Raw genomic sequence first — 25779 nt, 5'->3', positions numbered from 1 at the left:
GACCGAACGACCTGCATCTCTGAGGCCGGGCGGGGGCAGGAGTTGGGAACAGAGCAGGGCACGAAGGGGCCAGGACTTTGCCAGTTTGTTGGCACCAAAGGGAGGCCCAGGAGTCTAGATATGTTTGGCTTGAACGACAACCACAATCAGCATTTATTGAGTACCTACTGCATGTCTGGCAGCCCTCACAGCCACTAAATGTGGGCGAACAGGCTGAGTTTAGGAATCTTGCCCAGCACCACAAAGAGGCAGCGGCAGAGCTGGAATTCCAACCCAGCCACTGGAGCCCCTTTCCTCTGGGGAGGGAAATGGTTTCCTGAGGGAGCTACTTCCTCTCTGGAGACCCACAGGCAGGAGGGTGCCTTCAGACACCCGCAGGCACTGGGACTTCCATCTCCCAGGGATAAATGGAGAGGCCGCTCTGATAAAGGGGCTGCCCCAGCTCTAACCTCGCAGCCACTGCTGTTTGAGAGACCAGAGGAACCCCCTGACCCCTCCTCCAGAGAGGATTAGGGGTTTGCTGGTTACCAGTGTGGAAGCTGGTCTAGCGGGTTTCTTTGTGAAACCCTGGGGCTCCCCTGGGGACAGCCCCCTCCTCAGGTGGCTGCTGTGGATGGGAGGAGGCTCTCACAGGGGGAAGTATGCAAGCAGGGGGGCAAGTGGAGAGCCAGGGTGCACATGCAGCCTGCACCTGGGCTGTCTGCCCTGGCCTAGAGCAGGGGCACGTGCGAGGCCTCCCACAGGCGCTGGGCCAGCTCGCTGGCCTGCCGCACGAGAACGTCTGTGGGGATGACTGACAGGTGGAGAGTGAGCAGCTCATGGCAGCTGACAGCCTCAGAGGGGTGGCTTCTGCTGTAGTAGCGCAGGAGCTTCCTGGGGGAGGAGGAGGGGGGACAGGATTCAGGAGCAAGGCTATGGCACTCCTCTCCCTGTCAGCTCACTAGGCCCCCGCACCCGGGCCAGTGATGCCTTCCCTGCTCCCTGTGACTAACCCAGGAGGCTCAGCCCCAGGCCACCGTGGCGTCCTAGCTAAAGGATGCCACAGAGCCAGCAGGGAAGTTCTGGGCCCCAGCGCAGATGTCTACAAAGGCTGCCAACTGAAAGATGGGCAGAACTCTGACGGTGACCCCCACTCGCTTCCTCTCTCACTGCATGCTGGGCTGGGTTGTGAGGAGCTTCCAAGGAGGGTGTCTAGCTCCTTGGGGGCCATTCCTGAAGGAGCCACTGCTCCCCACAGTGGCCAGCACTCACCACCCCCACCTGTCACCCACTGCTCCCAGCAGCCTCCGAGTCCCAAGGGGTCACCTGTAGTAGTCTCCTCCCAGCACGCCAACAGGAGCTGAGTCATCAGAAAGGACAGGAGCCTCGATTATCTGGAGTTTGTGCCCCTGAGGAAGGAGGAAGGTCTTGAACAGGAGGTACTGGGTGTGGCAGAAACAGCACAGGTTTGGTTCAAGGCCTGCCTCGGCCCTGCGTGTGTGTGGAGCTTAGGAAAACAAGAGGACCTTTTCACCTTGTTTTCTCATCTGTTAAGTGGGAATAACAATAATCCCCCAAAGAACATGACAGAAATGGATATACAGATCTGAGCATCCCGTGGTGGCTCTGTTCCCATTGATGAGTGGCCCTGGGGCAGCGACCAGCACGTGTTCAGGGAGGCTGCTGGGGGGGCAACCCCGGGAAGTGTTGTGCATGGTCTTGAAGGGCAAAACGTTATCACGAGGCCCAAGCCTCTGCTTTGAAAGCAAGGGGGATTTCCCAGGGTAGGATAAGAAAAGGGAAGAATGAAGATCCGTCGGGCACCCCGTGTGTGTCAGGCGGGTTGTGGGTCCTCTGCCGCTCACTGTGGGGCCTGTCCTGCCGGCGAGGGGGTGGACTCAGCAGTGTTAAGTGGCCGCCCCCAACAGCACAGTTACATCCAGCTTCATGCCTGGGTCTCCCCACCAACAGCTCCACTTTACTTATACTCTGCTGGGCCAACCAAGCACATGGAGCTGTCTCTCCTCCAAAGCTAAGGTAATGGTTGCATCCTGGGCACCTCTAAGGAGGACATGGAGCAGAGAGGGGAGCCTGCAGGCCAGCAGGGCTGAGCCTGGGTTCTGGCCTCCTCACTTAGGACCTCGGTGGCCCTGGTCACAGTGTTTCATCCCCAGGCATCAGTGTCTCCATCTGTAAAATGGGGCCAAGCTTCTGCCCCAACCATCACACGTGAGGCTGTGAGAACAGTGCTGAGAGACCCCAGGGATCGCACCGCCCTGTGGAGGGAGGGGCCCTGGCCCTCAGGGGAACATGAAGGGGGGCTCGCTGCCCAGAGCGGGGAGAGGAAGGAGGACGGGGGACCACGGGCATATGAGGAGCAGAAGGGTGACCCTGAGAGGGCCGGCATGACAACTAAGGGAGATGGTGAGGAGAAAACCGAGACAGAAACAGGACAGGTCAGAACAGAGAACGCAGGCACATGCACGCGGGTGAGGAGACCACAGACTGCCGAGGCCGTGCCCACGCTGTCCTGACGGCGAGGTCTGCAGATAGGCCCACAGGGCTAGGAGGCAGCAGGGCGGGGCCCCACCCTGGCTGCACCCCGGGTGGGTTGACTGCCCGGAACCTGGGTTTATCCACCTCCACAGTGGGGATGACGGTGTCCGCCTCCCAAGCGCAGCTGACAATGAGAAGCACACACAGACTCTCACTCGGGGCACGTGTCCATCTGTTCATGTTACCTGGATGCCGTAGCTTTCGGACAGCAGGGAGGAGGGGTCACAAAGCCTGTGTGAAAATGGGCCCTCGGAGTTCTGGGTGGCCAGCTGTGCTTACCTGTCACCTCCACCAGGGACGAGAAGAGATGCAGAGACAGACTGAACGCAATCCAGAAGAAAGGAGTCCAAGAGTTACAGGAAAGGAAAGCATTTCCGGACTGTCCTGCCCCAGGACCTGGTGACACCCACCATCTCGTTCTTGAACCACAGGAAGTAGGAGCAGGAGAAGTCTCCCTCCCGGAACAGCAGCGTGGTGTAGCCCTTCTGCAGGTATCTGCGCGCCAGTCGGACCAGAGACCAGACCTGGGGAAAGGGGAGAGGCCTCACTGCCGCCCTGCTGCCCAGGCCTCAGCCCCTTTGCCAAGGCAGGGAGGAGAGACTCAGAGGAGGGGCTCCTGGAGGGCAGGGCCTCTCTGCCTCATCTTCTCCCTTGGCGCCAGCATGGCCTTGGCTCGGCGGGAATTCAAGAGTGAATTGTTATTGGGTGAATGGGTGATCGCCTCTGCACAGTTCCTGTGATGATAAGGCACATGTAGAACAGTGTGTATCCTTATTACACACACAAGCCAGAAATTAGTAAACTGACCACTCGGGCCAGAAAATAGCCAGGGACACTGTTTACTAACACAACAGGATGACGGTGGAAGCCCCTTCTGCTACCTAGGGTCACCTACTCACTGGCCCCCGGTGGTGCCCAGGACTTCTGGCGAGGGATTCTACGCCAAGGTGCTGGTGAGGCGTTTGAATGTGCAGAGAACCCAGAGCGGGGCACGCTCTCTGCCCCAGGGGTGAAGTTCCAGCTAGGGCTCACCACAGGGTCTGATGGGAACATAGGGGCTGGGGGACAATGTGCCTTAGGTCTCCTCAGGGATGTTCTGACCTAATTCAAGGACTCCCTGATGCTGCCTGTAAACAGCTGGAGGGAAGGAGCAGGGACAGCTCGGCTGCCCCTCCTCCCAGGGCTGGGAAAGGCCTGAGGAGCGCTCATCGAAAAGCTCAGTGGAAGGCATACACAATCCACTCCAAGCCTGACCACTGGGCAATGTCTAATTACATCTGTAAACAAACACATGGATATGTTGTATTTTTCAGGAAGGCAATTTGGCAACATGTATCAATAAGCTTAAAAACATTCCTCCCATTTAACTTACTAATTGCCTTTCTGGGAATCCATATTGAGGAAATGATCAGAGATGATGACAGAGATGTATGCACAAAGGTGGCACTGCAGAATTATTTATAACAGTGAAAGCCTGGAAACAATCTAAATGTTTCAACATTGAGGAAATGGCTAAGTAAATTATGTTACATTCACATGATGGACTATTGTGGAGCTGTTAAAAATCATGTTTATAAAAAATTAATGACATGAGGAAATGCATCACATATAATGTGAAATGAAAATGTGGTAAACACAATTGCATATACAGAATGATCTCAACTACAGCAAACGGTACAGAAAAACAATGAAAAGAAATGTACCAAGATAACCCCAACTATCTCTGGAAAGAGGGATGAAGATGAAGATGCTGGTGATGATGGTCTAGTTTAATAATTACAGATGAGGAAACAGAAACTCAGACTAAGGAAGACCCCAGGCCACGCGGCCAGTGAGAGGCAGAGCTGGGTCTCCACCACAGGCCTTCTGTTACCCCATCTAATTTTAAACATTAGGATATACTTTATCTGGACAAACATATATAGTGTGCACATTATATTTATGTATGTATATTTATAATATGCATACTAGATTATATAGTGTGTGTGAGTGTATATATATATATATATGTATAGTATATCATAAAATACATACAGTTGACCCTTGAACAACATGGTTTTGAACTGCTTGGGTCTGCTTCTACTATATGTGGATTTTTTTCAATAAAAATACTGGAAAATTTTTTTGGAGATTTGTGACAATTTGAAAAAACATTTTCTCTAGCTTACTTTAAGAATACAATATATAATACTGTACAAAATATGTGTTAATCTACTGTTACCAGTGAGGCTTAAAGTTTTTGGAGAGTCAAAAGATAGAAGCAAATTTTTTACTGTGCAGGGGGCTGGTGCCCCTAACCCCTGCATTGTTCAAGGGTTAACTGTATACATATTAGCTTGCCATAAAGAGAGCAAAAAAAGCCCCAGAGAATGTTTCCTTGGTACAAACTACCTTGTTTTAAATTCTGATACCCTGATTGACTGAGCTTGTGTTACTTCTTTCCGGTTTAGTTAGTTCAACAAATTTCTTATTGGGATGTATTTATGCCTGCCAGGCGCAGTGTTAGGCACTGGCTATTTCCTCCTCTGCCTGCTGCCCAGACTCTGCTAACCCAGGCATATTAGACTATACATGGGTAGGTGCCCCCTGCCATCAACTGAGGCCCATGTGGCCCTGAGTGACAATGATGGGCATCCAGCTGGGCACAGATGGAGGCAGAGAATACAGCAAGGGTTCAGGCAGAGCATGGTCAGAACCTCACGGGAGCCGCAAAGGCCACGGTTAGTCCTCCCAGGCAGGGCTCAGGCCAGCACATCCCTCCGATGGGCAGTGAAGAGTGCCCGGGCCAAGCAGTGTTACCTTGGTTCTGACGAAGGTGGCCAGGGGCCCCTTGCCCAGCTCAGATGAAGTCTTTTTACTGTTGCTGAGGGAAGGGGCCACCATCTGGCCAGTCGTGCGGTCCACATAGATGAAGTGCACCAAGCCTGGGAAGTCTTCAAGGTAGGTGAAGGCTGGAGTTAAGGTGCTCATACAGCCAAGAATCTGGGGAGTGCTTCTCTGTCCTCTACCCAGCTTCCAGCTGGGCGAGCAGTGGAGTCAAGAGACCAGGCCAGTCCCGCCTGGCCTCCACCCCAGGGTTCTATTTCAGCCAACCCCCTATATCCCTGCTGCCTTGACCTCACTTTGCCTCTGAACCCCCAACCCTGAGAAGTTCTAAGAGGCAAGTAAAATGGATCCCTGACATCACATTTAACACATAAGTTCTGGACCTAACAGGAACATGGCACGTTCCTATTTTATCATTTTCATGAGCAATGAGTTTAAGTTGAACACACAGTAAGGCTGGTATAAGAGTAGAGCAATAGAGCTAATGACTGCCCAAGCTGCCTGCCTCACCTCCAGAGGTGGGGGAACCCCATCTGAGAGGGCACAGAAGGGCCTGGAAGGAGGGTGGCTGGTGGCTAGGAAGATCCTCTGTTATCCCTTTCACCTGCATACTGAAGACAGAAGTCTCAGCGACTGGAGGCCTGACATTTGGGAGATATCAACATAGGAAAAGCTGCTTTACAGAAAGTACCAGAGAAAATCTGTATTTGATAAAATTAATGTTCCATAATGAAAGGGTCAAATAATTCTTGGACATGGCTTTTCAAACAGAATAAACATACTTCCTGCAGGCCTTCTCAGAGCCTTCATGATCTGCTGTGTACGATGACCTCCAAGGAGGAGGACATGGCCTCTCAAACCTACTCCGCCCAGGACCCGCCCCTTGTGGAGCACCTGCCGCCACTCTGCCAGTGGGACAGCACCATCTCCACGGCTTCCATGCAGTGACTCTGGGAGAGCAGGGCTCTCTAACTCTAGCCTTAGAGCACTCCTAGAGAAAAGCACCCAAGACAGTGTCTCCTGTTATTTTTCTTCAGAGCAAAGCTGCTGAGATGGTGGCATATACAGCCCCACCCCCAACACCTGCAGTGCTGAGTGAGCAGGTGGAGGCGGCAGGCCGGCCCAGGACTCAGGCATCAGGATATGACACCATGGTGACGTTCCTCCGACTCTTCACCAACAAGAAGTCCTTCCAGTCTGCCAGCGTTTCTCTGCCGGGGAAGCAGGGGATGATGAGGTGTGCCCCTGCTCCCACGCCGGCTCTGGCAGCGGGGCCACACACACGCACACTTACTGCATGAACGTCCGGAGCTGATCCTGCAGGGACTGGGGCAGATGTGGGCCTCCACGGCCTGGAGCTGTGCTCAGGAAGCTAAGGCGGTAGATAGCGCAGAGCTGTCGCTTCACCTTCCCGCATGCCTGGAGCAGCCTGGGTGCCAGGACAGGAAAGTATCACAGCAGGAAGGGCCCTGGGAGAGTGGGTCATGCCAGTGCAGGTCACCCCTGCTCTGACAGACAACAGACATGGCTAGTAAAGCACATCTTTGCCCTCTGTGAGCTGGGAGGCAGCTTCCCGGTTTCCCCAGCATGGTGTTCCATGTAACTGGGATGAAGTGTGTGGGTCACATCCAACCTCATGGTTTACTTTACTGATAAATGAGGGGAAGTGACTTGCTTGAGGTCAGATCTGAGTCAGCTGACGCTGGGCTGGAACCCAGGCCTTTGCCCTGGTGCTGGGTCCTCACGCCCTGTTCCTCAACCTGCCCTCTCAGCTTCCCCTCCCTCCAGTGTCTGCAGGGCCTCACGGCTCCCCCAGGACCCCTGCAGCCTAAGCGCCTTCCTGAGCATCCTCCTCCTCTTGGCCTGCAAGAAGCAGCCTCTCTGCCCGAATGACCTCCCACCCTTTCTCAGAGCCTGCCACTCACTCCCAGGATGATCCCGGCTCACTCTTGGAGAAGGCCTTGGTCTTGAACTCCAGCCAGGTGCTCTGCAAGAGGACAGGTGACAGGTAAGCTTACTGACACTGCTCCCAGAGGAAGGTCCAGGGGAGAACCTTCCCAAGTTGGGCCCTGAGGGGACACCACGCCTCCTGACCAACAGCGTCAATATTTAGGCTCAGCACACATCTGCCCATGCCCAGCCACAGCTGGGTTTCTGGCAGGTCCCCAGCTCTCTGCACCCCACTGGATACTACATTCTACTCACTCAGCAGGCGTTTATCTAAAGAGTGCTTTCTGTGTGCCAAGTACTGGGCTCACCACCTAGCTGGCATGGACATGTAAACTGACACGGCTGGGGTGACAGCAGGTGCCACACAGGGGAGCTGGATGTGGGGCTGGGGTGCTGAGGAGCCCAGGGCCATCTCCTCAACGGGGAGCTTTGCATTCCGACACGATGCCCCGGCCCTGTGGGATGCTAGGCGGCCTCTGACTCCGGAGCAGGGACTCGGGTCTGTTTGGGTTTGGGCTTCCCTGCTTCTCCGCCTCCGCTAATCCTTCTGCTCGCTTTCAGACCAATGGGCACCACAGCACCAGGAATCTCGGCTCCTCAGACAGACCCAAGCACTGCCAGCTACAGGAGCTGCCACCCTGAACTTCCTTCTGGGCTCTAACTAGACTGCTCCTGTTTCCTACTGTTCACGCACTGCCCCTGCCCGCCAGGCTCTGAGCCCCTGGGACGGCAGTGGGCTGGGTCCTGCCCTTCAGTGTGAGCCACCACACTGTGCGGGCACCACAGGCGGCAACCAGCCTTTCTGGAGTCCCGGAGTCAGGCTCTAGCTCCATCGCTCACCAGCCGACCACCCTGGCAGAGGCGCCATCTATCTAGGCCCTGTTTCATCATCTAAAAATGGGAACTGTAATTTGTGTTCCCCCAAATCACATAGAAGTGTTTTGAAAATGTAATATGCCACTGTGAGTTTTTATTATTTCATGATGGGGGAAACAAGGATCCTAACCTCTGGTGGGGCAGGGGCAGGACCGGAGCCTTTGGGTCCTCACCTGGTGCGGGCCTGCCACCCCGGCCCAGCTCTGCCTCCCTGGGGTGGGCATCTCCGAGGTCCGGATCTCACCTGAATCTCTTGCCCCCGACGGTTCTTGACAAACTTGTCCATCCTCTGGCGCAGATCCCCCAGGAAGGGGTGGGATCGCAGGGAGCTCCCAGCCTCCTGCCCCTCCTTCAGCTTCTTCTCCAGCAGGGAAAACCCATCCAGCAGCTGGGACAGCACCAGGGCCAGGGGGCTGCTGGGGCCCTAAGGGAAGAAGTGCAGGGCAGGACCAAGAGCCTGTGGGGATGGTGTCCAGGCCAGGGCACTGCGGGGCAGGTGGGCGGGCTTGTACCTTGGTCAGGAGCACCATTTGGATGCCTGGCCACAGGGGCAGGCAGTACATGGTGTGGGGCACCATGCGGCAGTAGCTATCTTTCACTTTGGCATCCAGGAAAATCCTTCTGGGGCTGGAAGGTGCTGGGAAGCAAGGGATGAGCGTCTGGAGGGTGTCTTCAGCTATCTGTGGAGAAAAGCATCTGTTAGCAGGCGGGGGCGGGGTGAGGTGAGCCATCTGGCCTCCTGGCCACGTCAGACCCACCCACAGCTGTCCTCCCTGAGAACCATGGCGGGTAAACACTTTAGTGCCAACAAATCCCAGTTCTTAAATCCCCACAGTTCATTGCAACTGCCCTAGCAGCTCCAGTACTTGGCCTTCCCGTCGGCAGTCAGGACTGAACAGCAAGCAGGAATGGTGGGGAATAGGTGTAGGAGCTGGGATGGGTGGTAAAAAAGGGACTAAAAAGGCAGGAAAAACAGACAAGGGTGGAACAAGGGGTAGAAGCCCCCTCCCCATGTCCTCACTTGGATGATGGGATTCAAATAGCACTGTCATCCCACCCACCCTCAGAACATCCTGATAGCTGTTCCAATGGGGAAACTGAGGCATGGAATGACTAAATGAGTACAACTCCAGCCTTAGGGAGGATGCTGTGCAAGAAGACTTTAGTGGGAAATCACTGCATCTTATGTATAACAGCAAAACACTGGAAGAATGTACTGGTTGTTCTGCAGATCTGCTAAATAAATAACACATGCATGTGACACGTTCTTCAGCAGCTATTAAAAATCAGTGCCTAACAAGTGCAAAACTGCTCAAGGTAAAAGGTATAATGAAGTACACTGGATTCAAATATGGCAGAAGAAAAAAACTTAAGTAGTATGTGTATATACATACATATATGCATACATATGCATATGTGGGTGTGTATACATACATAAAATCATAGCAAAGGCTACAAGGAAACGACCAAAAATCTTAATAGTAGTTACTATCTGGGGGTGAGATTGAGAGTAGTTTTTATTTCTTTTCCAGACTTCTATATTTTCCAATTTCTCTATAATGAATATATTTACTTTCTCATTTAAAAAAATCATTGAAAATTAAGTTGGACTTTCATTCACAACAACAGTTGAGTAGGCTGGGGATTTCTTAGGAGTTGCATCACCCTTCACCTACTACCTCAGCCCCAGCCTCTGGGCTGAGCACTGTCCCCGCACTGAGGTGGCAGGAGGAGGGCCGGCACAAGGGGAGAACCACGCGCAGGGGGAGCCCCAGAGCCCCCAGAGAATCCCCTGTAGCGTCTCAGATCAGCTGGTGCCATGCAGGCCTCCCTGCCCCCAGGAGAAACTCACCTGGACCTGAGAAGCATCCACGGGTGGGGTGCCCCCATCCAGCCAGATGGTGCTATCTGCAGGCCATACGTAATAACATAACATAAATGACCTGAAAATGTGAATAATGGCCCACCCGCATCTCAGAGGGGAGGGTCCCACTCAATCAGCAGTTTACAGGAGGACGCAGGGGAAAGGGCACTTGGTGTGGACTGCCCTTCTGTCCCGGTCCCACGGGGGACTCTGCAGTGCCAGGGCTAAGGCAGCCCGGGCCTGGGGAAGAGACCCAGCTGCTGGGGAGAGCTCTTGAGGACGGGCTGCAAGGGTTGGGCAAGCTCCTCGGGCCCCTGAAGCCCCGCTCCTTTGTGCCCTCCACTCCTTCAGGCCTTCCCTGACTGTAACAGGGCCTCTTCACTAGGAGGCAGCACAATCTTCATTTCCCCACTCATTTATTCAATCAGCAAACTTCTTCTGAGCACCTATGATAGGCTGGGAACTGAGCTTATTTAGTAAGTAGAGTTCACAAAAGCCTACTGAACCCACGATGTATTTGAAATACTGTATGCTTGTAATAATATTGCTCTCTCTTATATTTCATTGCAAATAACTATCATTTATAATCATGTTTCTTTTGGGGAAGCATGTTCCTATGTTTCAAACACCTGACTTACAAATGGATGAGGGTAGCTTGAACCACTGTTCATTCTGTGCACTGCAGCGTGGCCTTATTCACAGCTTTGAGGCCTAAGAGCCAATCACTGAGAAAGAGGCCTGGGGTGGGGGGCAGGTTGTGATAAGTGAAAGGAGGGAGCTGAAGAAGAAACACAAACATCAGCCATCAGCCCAAAGTGGTGCCTCTCAGCATCCTGTGAGCTCAGGGAAAGCTTAGGGGACCCAGGCCCAGAGAGACGTGCAAGCTCACGAGCTGGTGAGTGATCACGGGTCCCAGGCTCCTTGCAGCCCATCCAAGGACTTAAGAGTTAAGGTGTTTCAACCATGGCTGCATAAGACCTTTTTAAATGGCTGATGCCCAGGTCTCACCCCAGACCAATCCAGTCAGAATCTCTGGCACAGGTCCAGCTTCAGTGTTTAAAGACTCCCAGAGCACTGCCAGCCAGGGCTGAGAACCACGGCTCTGACCTAAATCTGTGTGGGGCAGTGGTTCCCACTCTGATGCCCACTGGCCTCATGGTATAAGTTCTAGAAGTATTCTTACCTGAGCCCCAGCCCATGGACAGCAGCTCAACTGGTGCAGCTGAAGCTGCTCACATGATTCTAATGTTTAGGAAATTCCTTTTAAAACTCAGTCCCTGGGAAGTTTTCCTCCTGAAACCCTGGACTTCTTTCTTATATTAGATGATGCAAAGCGTCCAGTCCTTCCCTCTTCCCAAGAACTTTAGAGATAAATGTGATGCCCGTTCCTAGTGACTTCAACAGTCTGGATTTTGGCTTTTCTATTTCCCAAAGCAATGTTGTCTATTTTTTTGTTGTCAACAACATTCTGAGTATTTTTAGTTTCTTTTTATTATTTACACACATACTTTGGATAAACAAGGAAGTTGTAAACTATAGAGACTGAATATTTGTATTTTAAATCCTTGTACTTGAAGTCAAATGATTACTATTTAGTATTAATTACTTATTAATTTATTACAAAAAAGGGAAGGCAGAGAATATGTGTATGCAAGGTAAGTTTTTACATGGAGTCAACGTGCCACAGAAAGCTTTAGGAGCCATCTGAGTGGCTTATAGTCTTTTAAGCTGGAGCAGTAAGGGAGACAGAGGGGTGCTGCAGAGAGCACCCTGTGCTCTAGGAATCTGGATGTCTCCGCCTTTAGTTGTGGGGGTTCGCTGAACCCTCAGACAGACCCTCTGGGGCTGCCAACTCGCACCTGCCACAGCCCCAGGCCTCACCTGAACTCTGCTCCCCAGGGGAAGGAGCTGGTGTGAAGTACTCCTCAGGGAGGGAGAAGCTGTCAGTGTCCTGGGAGAGAGAAGAGGGTGTCTTGGACTGAGGGGTCGCAGAGGCACTCCCAGTGGGCTCAACCAAGGCCCCTTGTCTCCAGGAGGGCAGACCCCCACCCCCGCACACAGTGCCCAGCACGTACGGTCCCCATAGAACTCCCCCTGGCAGGGCCCGTGGACGAAGGGCTCTCGGCCTGCTGCACAGGGATATTTTGGCTGCTTCGGGGTCTCCTCGGAGTGGGCTGCAACAGGACAGGACACACAGGCTGGAGCAACTTTGATGGGTTCCTCCCCACCAGCCTCCCGTCCCCAGCCCCTCATAGCAGAGCCCTCAGAGGCAAAGGCCACGCAGGACCTCCAGGCCCCCGCACCTGCTCCACCTCGCAGCCCTGGTGTGTGTCCTCACTTTCCAGGGATGTTTGAATTCGAAGTGGTCTAATATTCTCCAGAATCACTAAAATTTCAGAAATCCCAGCACTGGCATCCAAACACCACTAACTCCACCACGGGTGATCACGAGGATGGCTAGCACTGGCACTCACTACCCAGACACTGCTGGGCTCTAAGTAAACTGTCTCCTTTACTCCTCAAAACAGCCGTGAGAGGTAGATGCCACTGTTGTCCCATTGCACAGATAGGGGAATAGAGGCTCAGATGGGGCAAGCTCGCATAGCTAAGTGATTAAGCTTAGATCCAACCACTGAGAAATAAGAGCCCCTGTGAACCCACTGAACCCCTCCTTAAGGTTTAGCCCCAAGTCCCTAAGTATATAGTATAAGTCCCTAAGTGCCTAAGATATCAGTATCTGAAAGTAACAGGAAAAAGTTATGCCCAACCACAGGCCCAAAACTGTGATTCAGAAACCAGGGCCTCCCCAGGCAGCCTGTCCAGCGTTCTCCAGGCTGGTTTACTGAGCCAGCTCCCTAAGGCCTCCCACTGCCCAGGGAGCTGCCCCAAGACCTGTGTGTCATCAGCATCCACTGTGCTCTCGCTGGGGTAGAGGTCCTGAGCCAGGAGAATGAGGGCGAGGAGGTCGGCCGGGCGCAGGGAGCTGGCGCTGGGGCTGAAGAGAGAACAGGCAACTGTGAGCATGTGCCCGATGCCTCTGGTGCCCCACAGGTGGCGATGGACAGGAGCAGGTGGGTTAAGAGAATCGGGAGCATGGCCCCCGCCCTCAAGGAGTTTACAAATGTGCCAGCTGAATTCATCCTTTTTAGAGAAAGGCAAAGTATAAATATAACTCATTAACTCATCAACAATTAAAACTTGGTTATGTTTAAAAAAATTACCAGTGGGAAACTACGGGGACCAGAAACAGCATCTGAGGAAGTCCTAAGTTCAGACTCTGAGACAGTGTTCCAGGAAGAAGAAACTCAGAGAAGGCAGTGAGCTGAGAGGGGCTGAAGAACTGAAGTACCTAAGAAGACTTCATGAAGAGATGGGTCTTGAAGGTTTTCTTGGCTGGGGAGGGGTGCTTTTAGGTAGAAGGAATATGAAGGGTGAGAGTCAGGGTCCAGGGGGCCTCCGGGGCCACAGGCTCACCTGGAGTAGAAAGCCAGCAGCTTGCCGTGCACAAGCAGGAAGGCGTGCAGGGCCTCCTCGCCGGCCCGCTCACGGCTGGAGTTGACAGCCTGGATGACATGCCGCTCTAGTGCCTCTATGCACAGCTCACAGAGCTGAGGGTGAATCAGCCGCTCCACAGCCTGGCCACAGGCAGGGAGAGAGGAAACCATGTCACTGACCCCTTTCCTGCTCCAGGCCCTGACTGGTGGGTATAATCACTCAGTCCACACTGAATGCAAACTGTGTGCCAGACACCTGCAGACAGGGAGATGCAGACCAGCACTATCCCTGCCTTCTGGGCACACAGTCTGATCAGTGGACTGTAGGGGATGAGACAGACAATATGCAAGGAAAACAAAGTAAGTGCCACTAAGTGTAATAAGTGTTGTATAGGAAATACACAGTATTAAATGAGAGAAAAATAGAGAACTACGTAGGGTTTTCAAAGTAAATGTCCCTGAGGAAGAGAGCTTTAAATTGATATCTAAAGAACAAGAAATCCTGTTGCAGAAAGAGGAGAATACTGCAAGCCAAGGAAAGAGCATATGCAAAGGCCCTGAGGCAGGGAGAGTTTGGAGCAGTGCTGTCCAACTGATATGTATGGCAAGACCTATGCATAATTTAAATTTTTCTAGCAACTACGTTAAAAAGGTAAAAATAAACAGGTGAAATTAATTTTAGTAATTTATTTTACCCAATAAATCTAAAATATTATCATTTCAACATATAATATAAAAACATTATTAATGGGATGTTTAATATTCTGTTTTTGTAACAAAACAAAACAGAAGGAACAAAATAGCCGTCTCACAGACTCTGAGAAGGGACTAGTGATTGCCAAAGGGAAGGGACTGGGAAGGGTGGGTGGGTAGGGAGGGAGAAGGGGATTAAGGGGCATTATAATTAGCCATCACAATAGAGGTAGGTCATGGGGAAGGCAGTACAGCACAGAGAAGACAAGTAATGACTCTGTAGCACCTTACTATGTTGATGGACAGTGACTGCAATGGGGTAGGGGAGAGACTTGATAATACGAGTGAATGTTGAAACCACAATGTTGCTCATGTGAAACCTTCATAAGATTGTATATCAATGATACTTAAATTAAAAAATTTTCAGTTTTTGTATGAAGGCATCAAATCCAGTGTATATTTTACATGTACAGCATAATTCAATTTGGACTAACTATATTTCAACTGTTCAGTAGCCATGTGTAGCTAATGACTATCATACTGGTAGAGTTAAACAGACAGCATTCCTAAAATGGGAAGAAGCCCAGGTGGCCAGCACATAGCAGGAGAGGACAAGAGAGGCATGGGATGAGGCTGGGTGAGACAGGCAGCGGCAGATCATACAGGGTCTGGTAGGCTTGGGGAGCAGTTTGGATTTCATCTTAGCTGCACTAGATGACGATCTATGAGAAGCCTTTCCCAATGCCTCAGAAAGAGCTGACCACACCATCTTTTGCGCCACCATGGATTTTGATCAGAAACCCAGTATGGTAGTTTCCAGGATGTTTCTTGTATTTTTTAGTATGTATGGCTGACTTCCCCTCAAGGATGAGGACTGTGTCTTTATTCATTTCTGTATTCCAAAGGCCTGACACACCTCTTAGCATACAGCAGGTACTATACATTCATTGGAAGAGTGAGTGAGTAGGACATGAAAAAGAATTTCTTCAGATCTATTTTCCAGTTCATTAATTCTCTTTCTACCTACTGCTCAACCCATCCCTTGAGATTTTTATTTTAACAATTATGTTTTCATTTCTAAAATATCTATATGGGTTCTTCTCTAACTTCTATGTCTATAAATATTTCATAGAATAGTGTCTATCCTATACCTAACAGTTCCAGTATATCAAGCTCTTTCAGATCTAAATCTGCTGGTGACTGAATCCCCTCATTCATACTGGCTTATTTTCATGTGTATCTGACCTTCGATTGTGAGCTCCTACTTGTTTGTGGTCTGGGCTTAACCTAGGAGTGTTGGGCTCTGCTGCACCACATTGCTGTTGGCCCAAGGCTTAGTTTTCTGCTTGTAGTGTTACTGCACTCAGGCAATCTTGCCTTCAGTGCTATTTAGTTTGCACTACTTTGCATCCTAAGTTTTAGCTCAATAAAGTTTTCTGGAGGGAAGGGTCTGAGGGAACCATCTTCAGAAATTTCCATAATTACTATAAGCCCAAAACTACATTAAAAAGCCTGTTTCATCCAGGATTTAGCTGTTTTATTATAGGGAGGTCCAACCGGCCATGTGGCCAGAAAGAACCACCCTGTACAGGCATGACTCTGCGGGTCTGTCTGTGCCCTCACGCCTCTGGCCATAAAGGATCCCCTTAGCAAGGAGGCCCACACCCAGTCGTCACCTCCACAGCAAAACACTGCTCCTGCTCCCGCAGGCGGCTGTAGGTCCACAGCAGGCTCTGGAAGTGTCCCCACACCTGGGCACGCTGCTCCAGGTCTGGAGGCCGCAGCCTGGGGCAGAGTGGGAGAGAACCATGAAAAAGCTGGCCGTCCCCGCCCTCAACCAAAGGAGCAGTGCCCTGGATCACCACCAGAGTCAGGCGAGCGTGTGATATGACCACATAACCAGGAGGGCCCATAAAGCACGACGGGCCATGCTCAGGCTGTGCCCCAGCAGTGCAGGTGAGTGGGATGGGCATGGAGCCGGAAGTCAGGTGCCTGAGCAAACTGCTTCACTTCTCAGTCTCTCCTATGCAGACATACGACACAAAGCCAGAGAGAGACCCAGGAAGGAGCAAGGGCTGAGTGCGGGCGGGCAGCCTCACAGAGGCTGGGCACATACTGCCTGGCTTCCAGAGGGTGCTTAGCAGAGGACCCGGTGGGGGCCAGCAGCAAGGACTCACTCCTTTCGGATGAGCTGGCTGTCCACAGTGACCAGCCCGAAGTGCACCTCGAACAGGAACTTGAGCGCACACAGCTTCTGCCGCAGGTCTGCCTCGCCCTCTGAGTGGTCCCCACCGATGGCGACAAACAGGCATTCTCCAAACTGTGGGCCCAGCAGGCTGATGTCAGCCGGCCCACAGGCTCCCCTTACTGCCCTGAGGATGGTGGTGGTGTGGGGGAGGATTTTGATAGGATGCAGTTTCTGCTTTTTAAAGGAATCTAAAGTTCAGGATAAGGAAGAGGCATGTGGACAGCTGAGGAGCCCAGAGAACAGCGGTTCCAGGGCTACACACTCACCAGGTGAAGGACATACAGATAGTTGCCATTTTCCGTTGAGAAGCAGGTGTATGTGTCTGAGAGCTTCTCCAGCATCGTCATAGAGGAGATAATGACCGGGGCTAGGAGGGTGCTGAGCTGGTCCTCCACGGCGGGAAGCTGTAAGAAGGGAAGAACATAACATTGTTTAGAGGGCCAGACATCAGGGACAAAAGAATGGACAAGCCAGCAAGGGTCTCCACAGTTTTAAACTCACCTGGGAGGGTATCACTGTTTTGACGGGGTTGGTGGGGGGTGGCTGGAAGGGGCAAAAAGAAACTGCCTCCAACCCCCTTGGCTGGTAGTTGGAAAGTTGGGAAGGGTCAGCCAGCTAACTCTGCTGCTAAGGCTCTGAACCGAGAAGGAAATGTTAAAGAATCAGGCATGTTTGGGGAATGTGTGGGGACATTTAATGGAGAACTGACCAACTGTTAAGGAGGTTTGCTATGTGTACCAAAGCCCATGCCCTTTGCTGCAATGAGTCTACTTTGGGATTGTATCCTAAGAAAAATGATCAGGGACAGGGGCAAAGATCGTGTGCAAAGATGTTCACTATATCACAATTTACAGTAGCAATTGGAAAAAATGTACATGTCCAGTACCAGGAAAACAGTTAAATAAACAGCAGTACATCTGAATGATGGAAGAATATACAGTCACTTAAAATACTGGAGTGTTTCAATGACATGGAAAATTCCTCTGACACAATGTCATGTTTAAAAAAATTGTTGTGAATGCTCTGTATCTTAAAATGCATAGAAAAAGACAAAGTATTAATATTAAGAAAGTCAATAACAAAGTTATTACTTCTGGAGAGAGGGATTATAAGTGATTTTCCTCTGACTTTTAATTTTTCCAGACTTAACCCTATTTTTGTATCAAACATACCTTAACTTTTATAAGTTCTTCCCCCATCCATTCTCTCTGCCCTCCAAAAAAGGAACAAAATAACAAAATAAAAAGAAACTAGCCTAATTTATTGAAAATCTGCAGATAAAAATGGGATAAAGCCAGTGGAATGATCACGATTCTTAACACTAGAATGAAAAGAAAGGCAGAGAACAGCTGACCTTCCCTGACTTTGGGAGCCTTGACTGAAATAGGGAGAAAGCAGAGTCCCAGCTTGGAGCTGGTGAAGTCTACAAGGAGCTGCACAAGACCTTGCCTTGAAAACAACAGCCAGTGGTAATGTGTAACATTTGCAGTATGTGTGGACACAGCACTGTGGAGTGTATTTTGTCCCAACATTCTTGTGTGCAGTTGCTGCTCTGTCAGTTGAGCTTTAACAGTGAGTGGTTCCTTCTCATCATTGAGATCCCAGCTCAGATTGCTCCTCCCCTGACCACCCTTGGGCCCCCTGCCCTGGTTACTCCCCGTCCCACACGCTGTTTAACTTCTTCCACCCATTTATCACTACCTGAACTCATGGTGTTTATCTGCCCTCTGGTTTGCTATTTGTGATCCCTCTTCAGCCTGGATGTTCCATGAGAGCTGGATCATGTTGCCATGTTCACTGCTTATCCCAGAGGCCGGTGTGTAATAGATTCTCAATTAATATTGGTTGAATCAATATCCTTCCACATAGGCAAACATTTGTTGAATTATTCATATACCATGATTTTCTAAAGCTATCATTAACAAATTATATTAACAGAAAAGGCACTTAAAATATAGATTGTCTATAGCAACTCACTAAAAAAGTAGTAGCTTTTTCTGCACGTATATCAAGAATTTCTTTTGGTGGGGGAAAATGAAAATATTTACTGTTGACAGAGTATAAAGGGGCATTCTCATTTATTATTTGGTAGAATTATAAAGTGGTCCAATATCTTTGAATGGCTTTTGAGTTGATGTTTGTATTTTTAGGAAATTATCCTAAGAAAATAATATTATGTGGGGTCAAATTCAAGTACAAATATTCCCTCCAGCAACAGGTACAGCAAACTAGAAGCAATACACATGGCCAGTGTTGGAAAAATAGTTAAATAAACGGTGATACATTCATTCATACACTGGAATAGAATGCTTTCATCAAGATTTATGCTTTTGAGATTATTTAACTAAATGGAATAATGTTTTGATATAATGGCAACTGAAAAAGACAGGAAATAAAACTATAAATGTGGTAGGATCCCAACTATGTATAAAAGATGAAGACCCAGAGAAAACAATGAAGAGCTAATAGCTCTGGATGGTAGAATTGTGGGTCATCTAAAAACTATTTCTCTGTATTTCCTTTCCTACAATTAATTCACATTAAAGGATCAGAAAAGAAAATGTGTTATACACATAATAAATAAAACTTGAGACTTTTTTTCTTTACATTAGTCATTTAGGAACTGAAAAACCAGCAATTTGATCCTGTATAAGGTTTTTAATAATAGGAAGAGAGACATTATCTGATAGTTTGTTTCTCAAATTGACCTCATTGAAATAGTAGTTTAAAAACAGAAATACTTAAAAACTCTTAATTTAAAAGTTGTATCTATTAACTACTAACAACAGAAGTCTTATAGCAGACATGTTTTTTAGCTTAAATAAAACCACTTAAATATCTCTGATCTCTGATATCTTGTTTTATTCCTAAAAAGACTGTAACCAGAACATCAGCGATGTTGAGGTTCGTTAACCTGCCAACGTAGAGCTGGTTCAGCTGATGATGAGGTCAGTTAGAACAGGAAGGGCGTTGATGGGCAACCAGTCTATGCGGCTGAGGAAATGCAAGCAATCTTTCTAGTGCATCCCCAATGAAAAACTGTTTATTCCAAAATAAACATGGGAAAAATTTTCAAAATAAATTATTCCTTTAAAATGTAGAGTATAAATTAAATAAGTGAAAATGACAACTACCTCCGAGCTGTAATATTAAAGGGTTACGCTGGATGTTCCCTTGCAAAAAATAAACTTTAATCCATAGTTTACACTACATACAAAAACTCAAAATGGATTAGACCTAATATACAACCTAAAACTGTAAAACTTCAGAGGAAAATATAGGGAAAATTCTTTGTACTCTTGGATTGGGCAAATGTTTCTTAGATATGACACCAAAAGCCTGATTCATAAAAGCCAAGAGTGGATAAACTCAACAAAATAAAAAAAACCCTGCTCTTTGGAAGATACTGTTAAGTAGATGCAAAGAAAAGATACGGACTGGAAGAAAATATTTACAAAACATATCTAAGAAAGGATTTGTATCCAAAATACGTAACAAACTCTAAAAACTCACAAATAAGAAACAATCTCCCCAATAAAAAATGGGCAAAAGATTTGAGAACTTCATTAAAGAAGATACAGACATGGCAAATAAGCAGGTGAAATGATGCTCTAAATCATTAGTCATTAAGGAAATGAAAACTAAAACAGAATGAGATTCCTATAGACACCTGCTAGAGTGACTAAAACTCAAAAGACTGGCTGTGGCAAGTGATAGTCAAGATATGGAAGACATGGAACTCTCACACACTACTGGCGGAATAGGAAATGACGCAGCCCCTTTAGAAAAGTTTGGCAGTTTCCTAAAATGTTTAACATACACCGACATGAGCCAGCCTTTCTGCCTAGGCAATACTGGAAGAAGTGAAAGCCCATGTCCATACAAACACCTGTATGCGGAAGCTCACAGTTGCTTTATCTGTGTCATAAAATGGGAACAACCCACTTGTGTTACCATCAGCCAAAAGTGGATGAGCAAATTGCGGCGTCCTGACACAACAGATGACTGCTCTGCAACAAGAAGGAACCAGCTACTGATACAGCTACAACATGGAAGAATCTCGAAATAATCACACTGACAGGAAGAGGGCAGGCCGTAACCAAACCAAAACACAGCCCAGTACATTCTGTATCATTTCATTCATCTAGCAGTCTATAAAATACAAACACATCTACTGTGACCACAGGCAGCTCAGCGGTCCCCTGGGTTGGGGAGGTAAGCGAGGGATCATGAACTTTTGGGACGGTGGGTATGTTCACTTTACTGACTGGGATGGAATACAGGCATATATACATTTTAAAGTCTATCAAACTGCACACTGGTAATAAACGTTCAGTTTATGGTATGTCAATTATATCTTAATACAGCTGTTAAAAGATTAATGTGTTAAGCTTATACAACCCATTATACATAGAGGAACTGATGACACCCGGTTTCCCTCTTGCGTGGGTAAACTTCCTCCTCCTCCCATCCTCATGTACCCAGGGAGCCCTGGGCACGCAGGGTGAGCTCACCGCCCCCGGGGCATCAGGAGGCTGGCCTCTGAGGACACACGCCCAGTCTGAGGGGCACTGGAGCCTGCACACCGCCTTGCTGATTCCTCGAGGGGCAGGCCCCTCTCCTGCCTGCTGGTGTTCTGTGCTTCTCCCTCCCATCCATGCCCCTGCCCTGCACTCACCTCTTCGCCCTCATTCTCTGACTGCCCAAACTTCTGCCGTAAACTCTCTTCAAACTCCTGGTCTGTCCAATAGAAGAGAACCTCTGCGCCCTCCGTGGCCACGAGGACGCACTTCATCTGCCAGGGGGAAGCAAGGCCAAGGTCAGCCCCAGGCCCTCCAGTGGCCTGAGCGAGGAGAAGGTTGTCACCCCCAGCGGGCACCACGGGGCCTTCCCGGGGTTACTTCCTCACTCTTCCAACAACTTGATAGAGCAGGAATCGGCAGTCACTCCTGTTTTATAGAGCAGGACTTGGCACAGGTTCAAGCGGCAGACCTCGGGCCGGAGCTCAGGCCTGTCTAATGCCAAGGCTGAGGCCTGGCTGCGGCACCTTCCAGCTCCCCCAGAGCGGCTGACCCACCACGGGCCTCCTGGAGCCAAGTGTTTTAAGGACTCTGCCCTTGATCTGGACACAGTGTCAACTGCACAAGGCAGGCAGGCGGTCTCATGGTTCATGGCAGATGGTCAGTGCCTGGTCTGGAATGGAGGGCGACTAGTGCACCTCCCTCCTGGCAGTTCAGAAATGTGTTTCTCCTCAAGTAAAAAACAGGTCCAGAAGAAGAGCTTCAAAGCCCAGAAAGGGTGGACTCAGCACTACAGGGATTTCATTTACAAGCTCCTCCTGCTGTGGGTGCAAACCAAGGCTGCCTGTCCCTAGTTCATTCTCACATCCACTTGGCTGCTGCTGCCTCGGCCACATCCCCCAGTGTATCTGGCTCTTCGGAGCCTCCTTTCCTACCACCCCCACACTTTACTGTGTGCCACACACTTCAGTGTTTGATTATATAGAAAGTGCTTTGTTATTCACCAGTGGATAGAGTCTTCATTCAGCTTCCTATGCTGTACCTTGGCCCCCTGGGGTGCAGCAAGACATTGACCCCCAGTCCCTGGGGCAGCCTGACCAGGCCTGGGGAGGCCGGAGCTCTTAGGTCAGCTGCTTGCAGCTGAGAGGACCTCAGGCCGGGGCTTCAGATCTCATGTAGCTCAGTGTGTCACACTGATGTGATCACACTGTGACGTGATCACACTGTTGATGTGATCACACTGCTGAAGTGCTAGGATGTGACGATTAGGAAGCTCTGCTCTAACTCTCCTATGAGCCGATGTCCACCTTCCTCAACAGACGCATAGCACCTTAAGGTCTCAAACTCAGGAACACTCTTCAGGACCCCCTATGTGACCAGTTTAGTGGTGCTTACTGAATTCTTCCCAAATCCCCAGTTGGTTTATCAACTCTAACTCAGAGCATCTGGCCTCAAGGTGTTTCTTGCACCGTGAAAAAAACAAAGAACGTAGCTGATTCCCACAGAATTGCTAAACACAAGGCAGAGACTGGAAGAGCAACAGAGTGTGCAGAAAGGGCTGCTGGAGAGGCTGCACGGTGACTCCCAGGTGACCAGGGCAAAGCTGGGGCTCAGGCTGATCTGATGGGCAGTGAGTGTATGGGGTGCGGAAAGGCAGGTCATGGAAAGGAGGCTAGGGTCAGCAGCAGAAAGCCCTCATAACCTGGTAAAGGTGTGGGAAGTGACATGCTGGTCAGAGATGGGTGACATTAAGGAGGTGGAGGACAGCAGTCCTGGTGGGGTAATGAGAGCCCACTCCCTGGTGGATACCAGGGGGTGGTGGTGGTGGTGGTGTGTGTGTGTGTGTGTGTGTTGTGTGTGTGTGTGTGTGTGTGTTGTGTGTGTGTGTGTGTGTGTGTTGTGTGTGGTTGTGTGTGTGTGTGTGGTTGTGTGTGTGTGTGTGTGTGTGTGTGTGTGTAAGGGAGGGGGTGAGTATGAGACGGCTCTGCAGAGCCTGGGAGAGCTTCATCCACTGTCTGCCTCACCCTGTCCAGCCCCCGGGCCGGGCACATTCATCTACCTTGGCAGATACGGTGGAGCTCCCAGACAGCCGGAGGTCCAGAAAGCGTTGCAGCAGACAGACTCAGTGACCAGCCTGTGGAGAGCAGTGTAACATCCTGGGTCCTGCAAACGCTTAAAACAGAGAGGACATGAGGGCCAGCAGAGGCTCTCATTCTCGTTGCTGCTGGTTCCTGGGAGTGGACACGCTGGTGAGGTGGAACGGACAACGGTCTCTGGCCCTCAGGCGGTCTGCTCAGGACGTACTACCCATGGCCAGGACGCATCCTAGTGCCCTGTTTCCTGCCCACCCCTGCTCTTCCCCAATGACGAATACAAACCTGGCCAGCACAGCCCTTCGGATGTAGCATCTGCCCACAAACATAATTCTCACCTATTGTTTCCTTCTGTGCACTTTCATTTCAGCATGGGTCACTCAGAGCCACCACGTGGCCAGTGAAGCCCTAGGGAGCTTGCTGAGTGACTGTCTGGAGATAGCATAGCACATCCCCAACCAACAGGGAAGCAGTCCCAGAAAAGAGGAGGTATTCTGGGACCATGCAACGAATGGCCGTAAACCAACACCAAAGGCATCAGAGACTTGGTTCTAGATTTGGCTTTGCCACAGCACTTGAACCTCTCTGATCCTCAAACGGCTGTGAAATGCAGGAACAAACCACTGCTTCAGCTCCCTACAGGGTTATAGGGTTATAGTGAGTCAGGAAATGGCTGGTGGGACTACCCTTAGCAAACTGCTTTCTTACCCAGAGGTAGGGACACTTATTCCAATTTCCCAGCATCCCTTTGTCAAATAATAGGATGAACTAAACTGGTTCCAGAAGCATTCACATTTTGATGATAAAAGGCAGAACAATATAAAGCTTCAGCTTAATTAGGAAACCAAACATTGTAAGCAAGTAAGAGGTAATTAAGGTCTGCTGCGCGGTGGTGGAGGGGGTGGTGGTGGTGTCCGCTTCTTTTGCAACATAACAGAGTTGCTGTATCACCAGCAAGGTTGTTTTAATGTCATCAGTCCCAGAAAAATGGGAATGCTCTTCAGTGGACATTAGGTTCTACTTTTTTCCCCAAAAGGTTGTTGGAAAGAGAACCTCACCGGTGTGATTTTGTGGTTTCCCTCTCTGTTCTGCTCTGAAGTGGACCAGAGCACTTACTGGAGCTCCAGACGGCGCCGGGCCAACCTGCGCCCACCTCACCACCGGCCCCAGCAAAACGCCTCTGTGGCCGCCGCTCCCGGCTCCCAAAAGCTCGGGCTTGCGGCGCTCCCTTGGGCCGCGCGCGGCCTTTCCCCTGCAGGGCCGGAGATCCGGCGTGAGAATCCGCAGGGCGGGAGGGCGCAGCGGGCCGCCGTGGGGCTCCCATGCAACGGTACCCTTCCTGTTTGCCCGCACCCCACAGTCTGTGCAGCAGTTTCAGCCCCCTCCTCCCCCCGGAACCTCCCAGCTGCCAGCTACCCGGAGAAGAAGGGCTGGCTTGTGGCCCCACTTCGCAGCGGCAGAACCCCAGCTCGGAGCGCGGAAGCGGCGGGCTCACGGCCCCCAGGCAGGGGTCGGAGAGGCTGGGGGTGGAGCCCGCTTCCCCACTTCCGGGAGGGCCGCTCCGGGGTCCCGGAGAAAGCCCGCCGCCCACTGAGCGGGCAGCGTAGGGCCGCGCTCGACAGTCCGGGAAGCCCACATACCCGATCGCGGGGCAAACACCGCCCAGCTTGGCCGGCCTGGGGGGCGCACGCCCGGGGGGGGCGCACTTCCGGGTGGAGCCACGTGATCGCCCCCGTGACCGCCCCGCCCCAGGGGGCTGGAAGTCGCCCTTGGGTTCCGCGGGTGCAAGCTCAGCTCCTTCCTGCTGCTCTCCGCTGGCCACTCCCCCCTGTCATCAAGGGGGCATCGAGCCCCGCGGAATTAGGGGCCTCGCCCGCAGGCGTCACGGCACCTGCTGTGGCCAGCACTGCTGGGCCCTTCCATTTGCCTTAGCATTAGCGATTCCCCACTGAAGCACTATAACGTCCCCATTTTAGTCCCATCTTAACAGAAGAGGAAACTGAGGCTAGAGAGATCTAGCTTAATGAGGGGAGGGGTTAGAATCAGAACCCAGGTGTCCTGGCCCCCGGCTGGGCTCTTTCCCATCCTCTGACTTTACTTGCTGAAGTGCAGTTCTGGAGCGAGAGCTGCCTTTCTGGGTCTGTTTTCTTTGGCCTTCTGGGGGAGACAGCCCGTCGAAGGGCCCAGTTGCCCCTGAAGTGCCAACGTTGTAATTTCTTTATAAGGGTTCTCAACCCATTATGGGGCTGGGGTGCATATTAGAGGCTTTGTTTTGAGCCTGTGTTTTCAAGATTTTCTTAAATTGTGTATCTGGAGTGATTGAAGATTGTGGGAGCTGAAGATCATGGAAGGGAGTAAACCCCTACCCAAACCCCCTTGCCTGGGTGCCTGCCACTGGGAAGCTTTGAGGCAGCCCAGCAGGGGATGAGTGGCAGGGATTTGCTGGAGTAGATTGAGCAGCCCCTGGGATAAGGGGGTGGGGGAAGAATTAATAATTCCTTCATCACGTGCAGGCAAAGCAAACATCACTGCCCTGCCCCTCCCCCACTTCACTGCCCTCCCTTCCCAGCCCACCTTGGGGACCAAACCTTCCAACTCCTTATCACAACACATAGCCCCAGGTAGGCATCTCTCTCCAGACCACACTTGAGATAATTCTGGCTGTATACTCTTTATCTTG

General features: G+C 50.6%; 1 protein-coding gene across 13 annotated transcripts; it reads right to left on the bottom strand.

The window, feature by feature from the left end:
- Window positions 1–119: 119 nt before the first annotated feature.
- Window positions 120–24897, bottom strand: HPS1 (HPS1 biogenesis of lysosomal organelles complex 3 subunit 1). Of its 13 annotated transcripts, none has more exons than XM_073240567.1 (22): window positions 24740–24897; window positions 23066–23178; window positions 21165–21281; window positions 16753–16890; window positions 16416–16558; window positions 15915–16023; window positions 13526–13686; window positions 12944–13046; window positions 12127–12225; window positions 11933–12002; window positions 10040–10095; window positions 8700–8867; window positions 8432–8611; window positions 7287–7348; window positions 6656–6790; window positions 6508–6572; window positions 5335–5480; window positions 2946–3059; window positions 2815–2855; window positions 2620–2659; window positions 1306–1388; window positions 120–873 (listed from the first exon to the last, which is right to left on the bottom strand). In XM_073240567.1, the coding sequence occupies exons 3-22, from the start codon at window positions 21279–21281 to the stop codon at window positions 711–713; spliced, it is 2193 nt and encodes a 730-aa protein (XP_073096668.1). In that variant the 5' UTR covers window positions 23066–23178; window positions 24740–24897; the 3' UTR covers window positions 120–710. The 13 variants fall into 13 exon arrangements, 9 of the variants coding, with proteins under 9 accessions (XP_073096668.1, XP_073096673.1, XP_073096670.1 ...); XM_073240572.1 differs by having other exon boundaries at window positions 23066–23169; window positions 24740–24846; XM_073240569.1 differs by lacking the exon at window positions 24740–24897 and adding an exon at window positions 24516–24710.
- Between the last annotated feature and the right edge of the window lie 882 nt (window positions 24898–25779).

This window comes from Manis javanica, chromosome 7, assembly GCF_040802235.1.
Source record: "Manis javanica isolate MJ-LG chromosome 7, MJ_LKY, whole genome shotgun sequence".
NCBI classification, from domain to species: Eukaryota; Metazoa; Chordata; class Mammalia; order Pholidota; family Manidae; genus Manis; species Manis javanica.
Note: the sequence above shows the minus strand (reverse complement) of the source record. Positions and strands in the feature narration are given on the sequence as shown.

Bases quoted from the DNA above. Each gene is read 5' to 3' on its own strand.
- HPS1 (XM_073240567.1), bottom strand. From the start codon at position 21,281: ATGAAGTGCGTCCTCGTGGCCACGGAGGGCGCAGAGGTTCTCTTCTAT. The intron at 16,559-16,752 runs GTGAGTGTGTAG...CTGGGCCCACAG, and splicing joins ATCTGTATGTCCTTCACCTG to TTTGGAGAATGCCTGTTTGT. The intron at 6,791-7,286 runs GTGAGTGGCAGG...CCTGGCACCCAG, and splicing joins GAGCCGGGATCATCCTGGGA to GCTGCTCCAGGCATGCGGGA.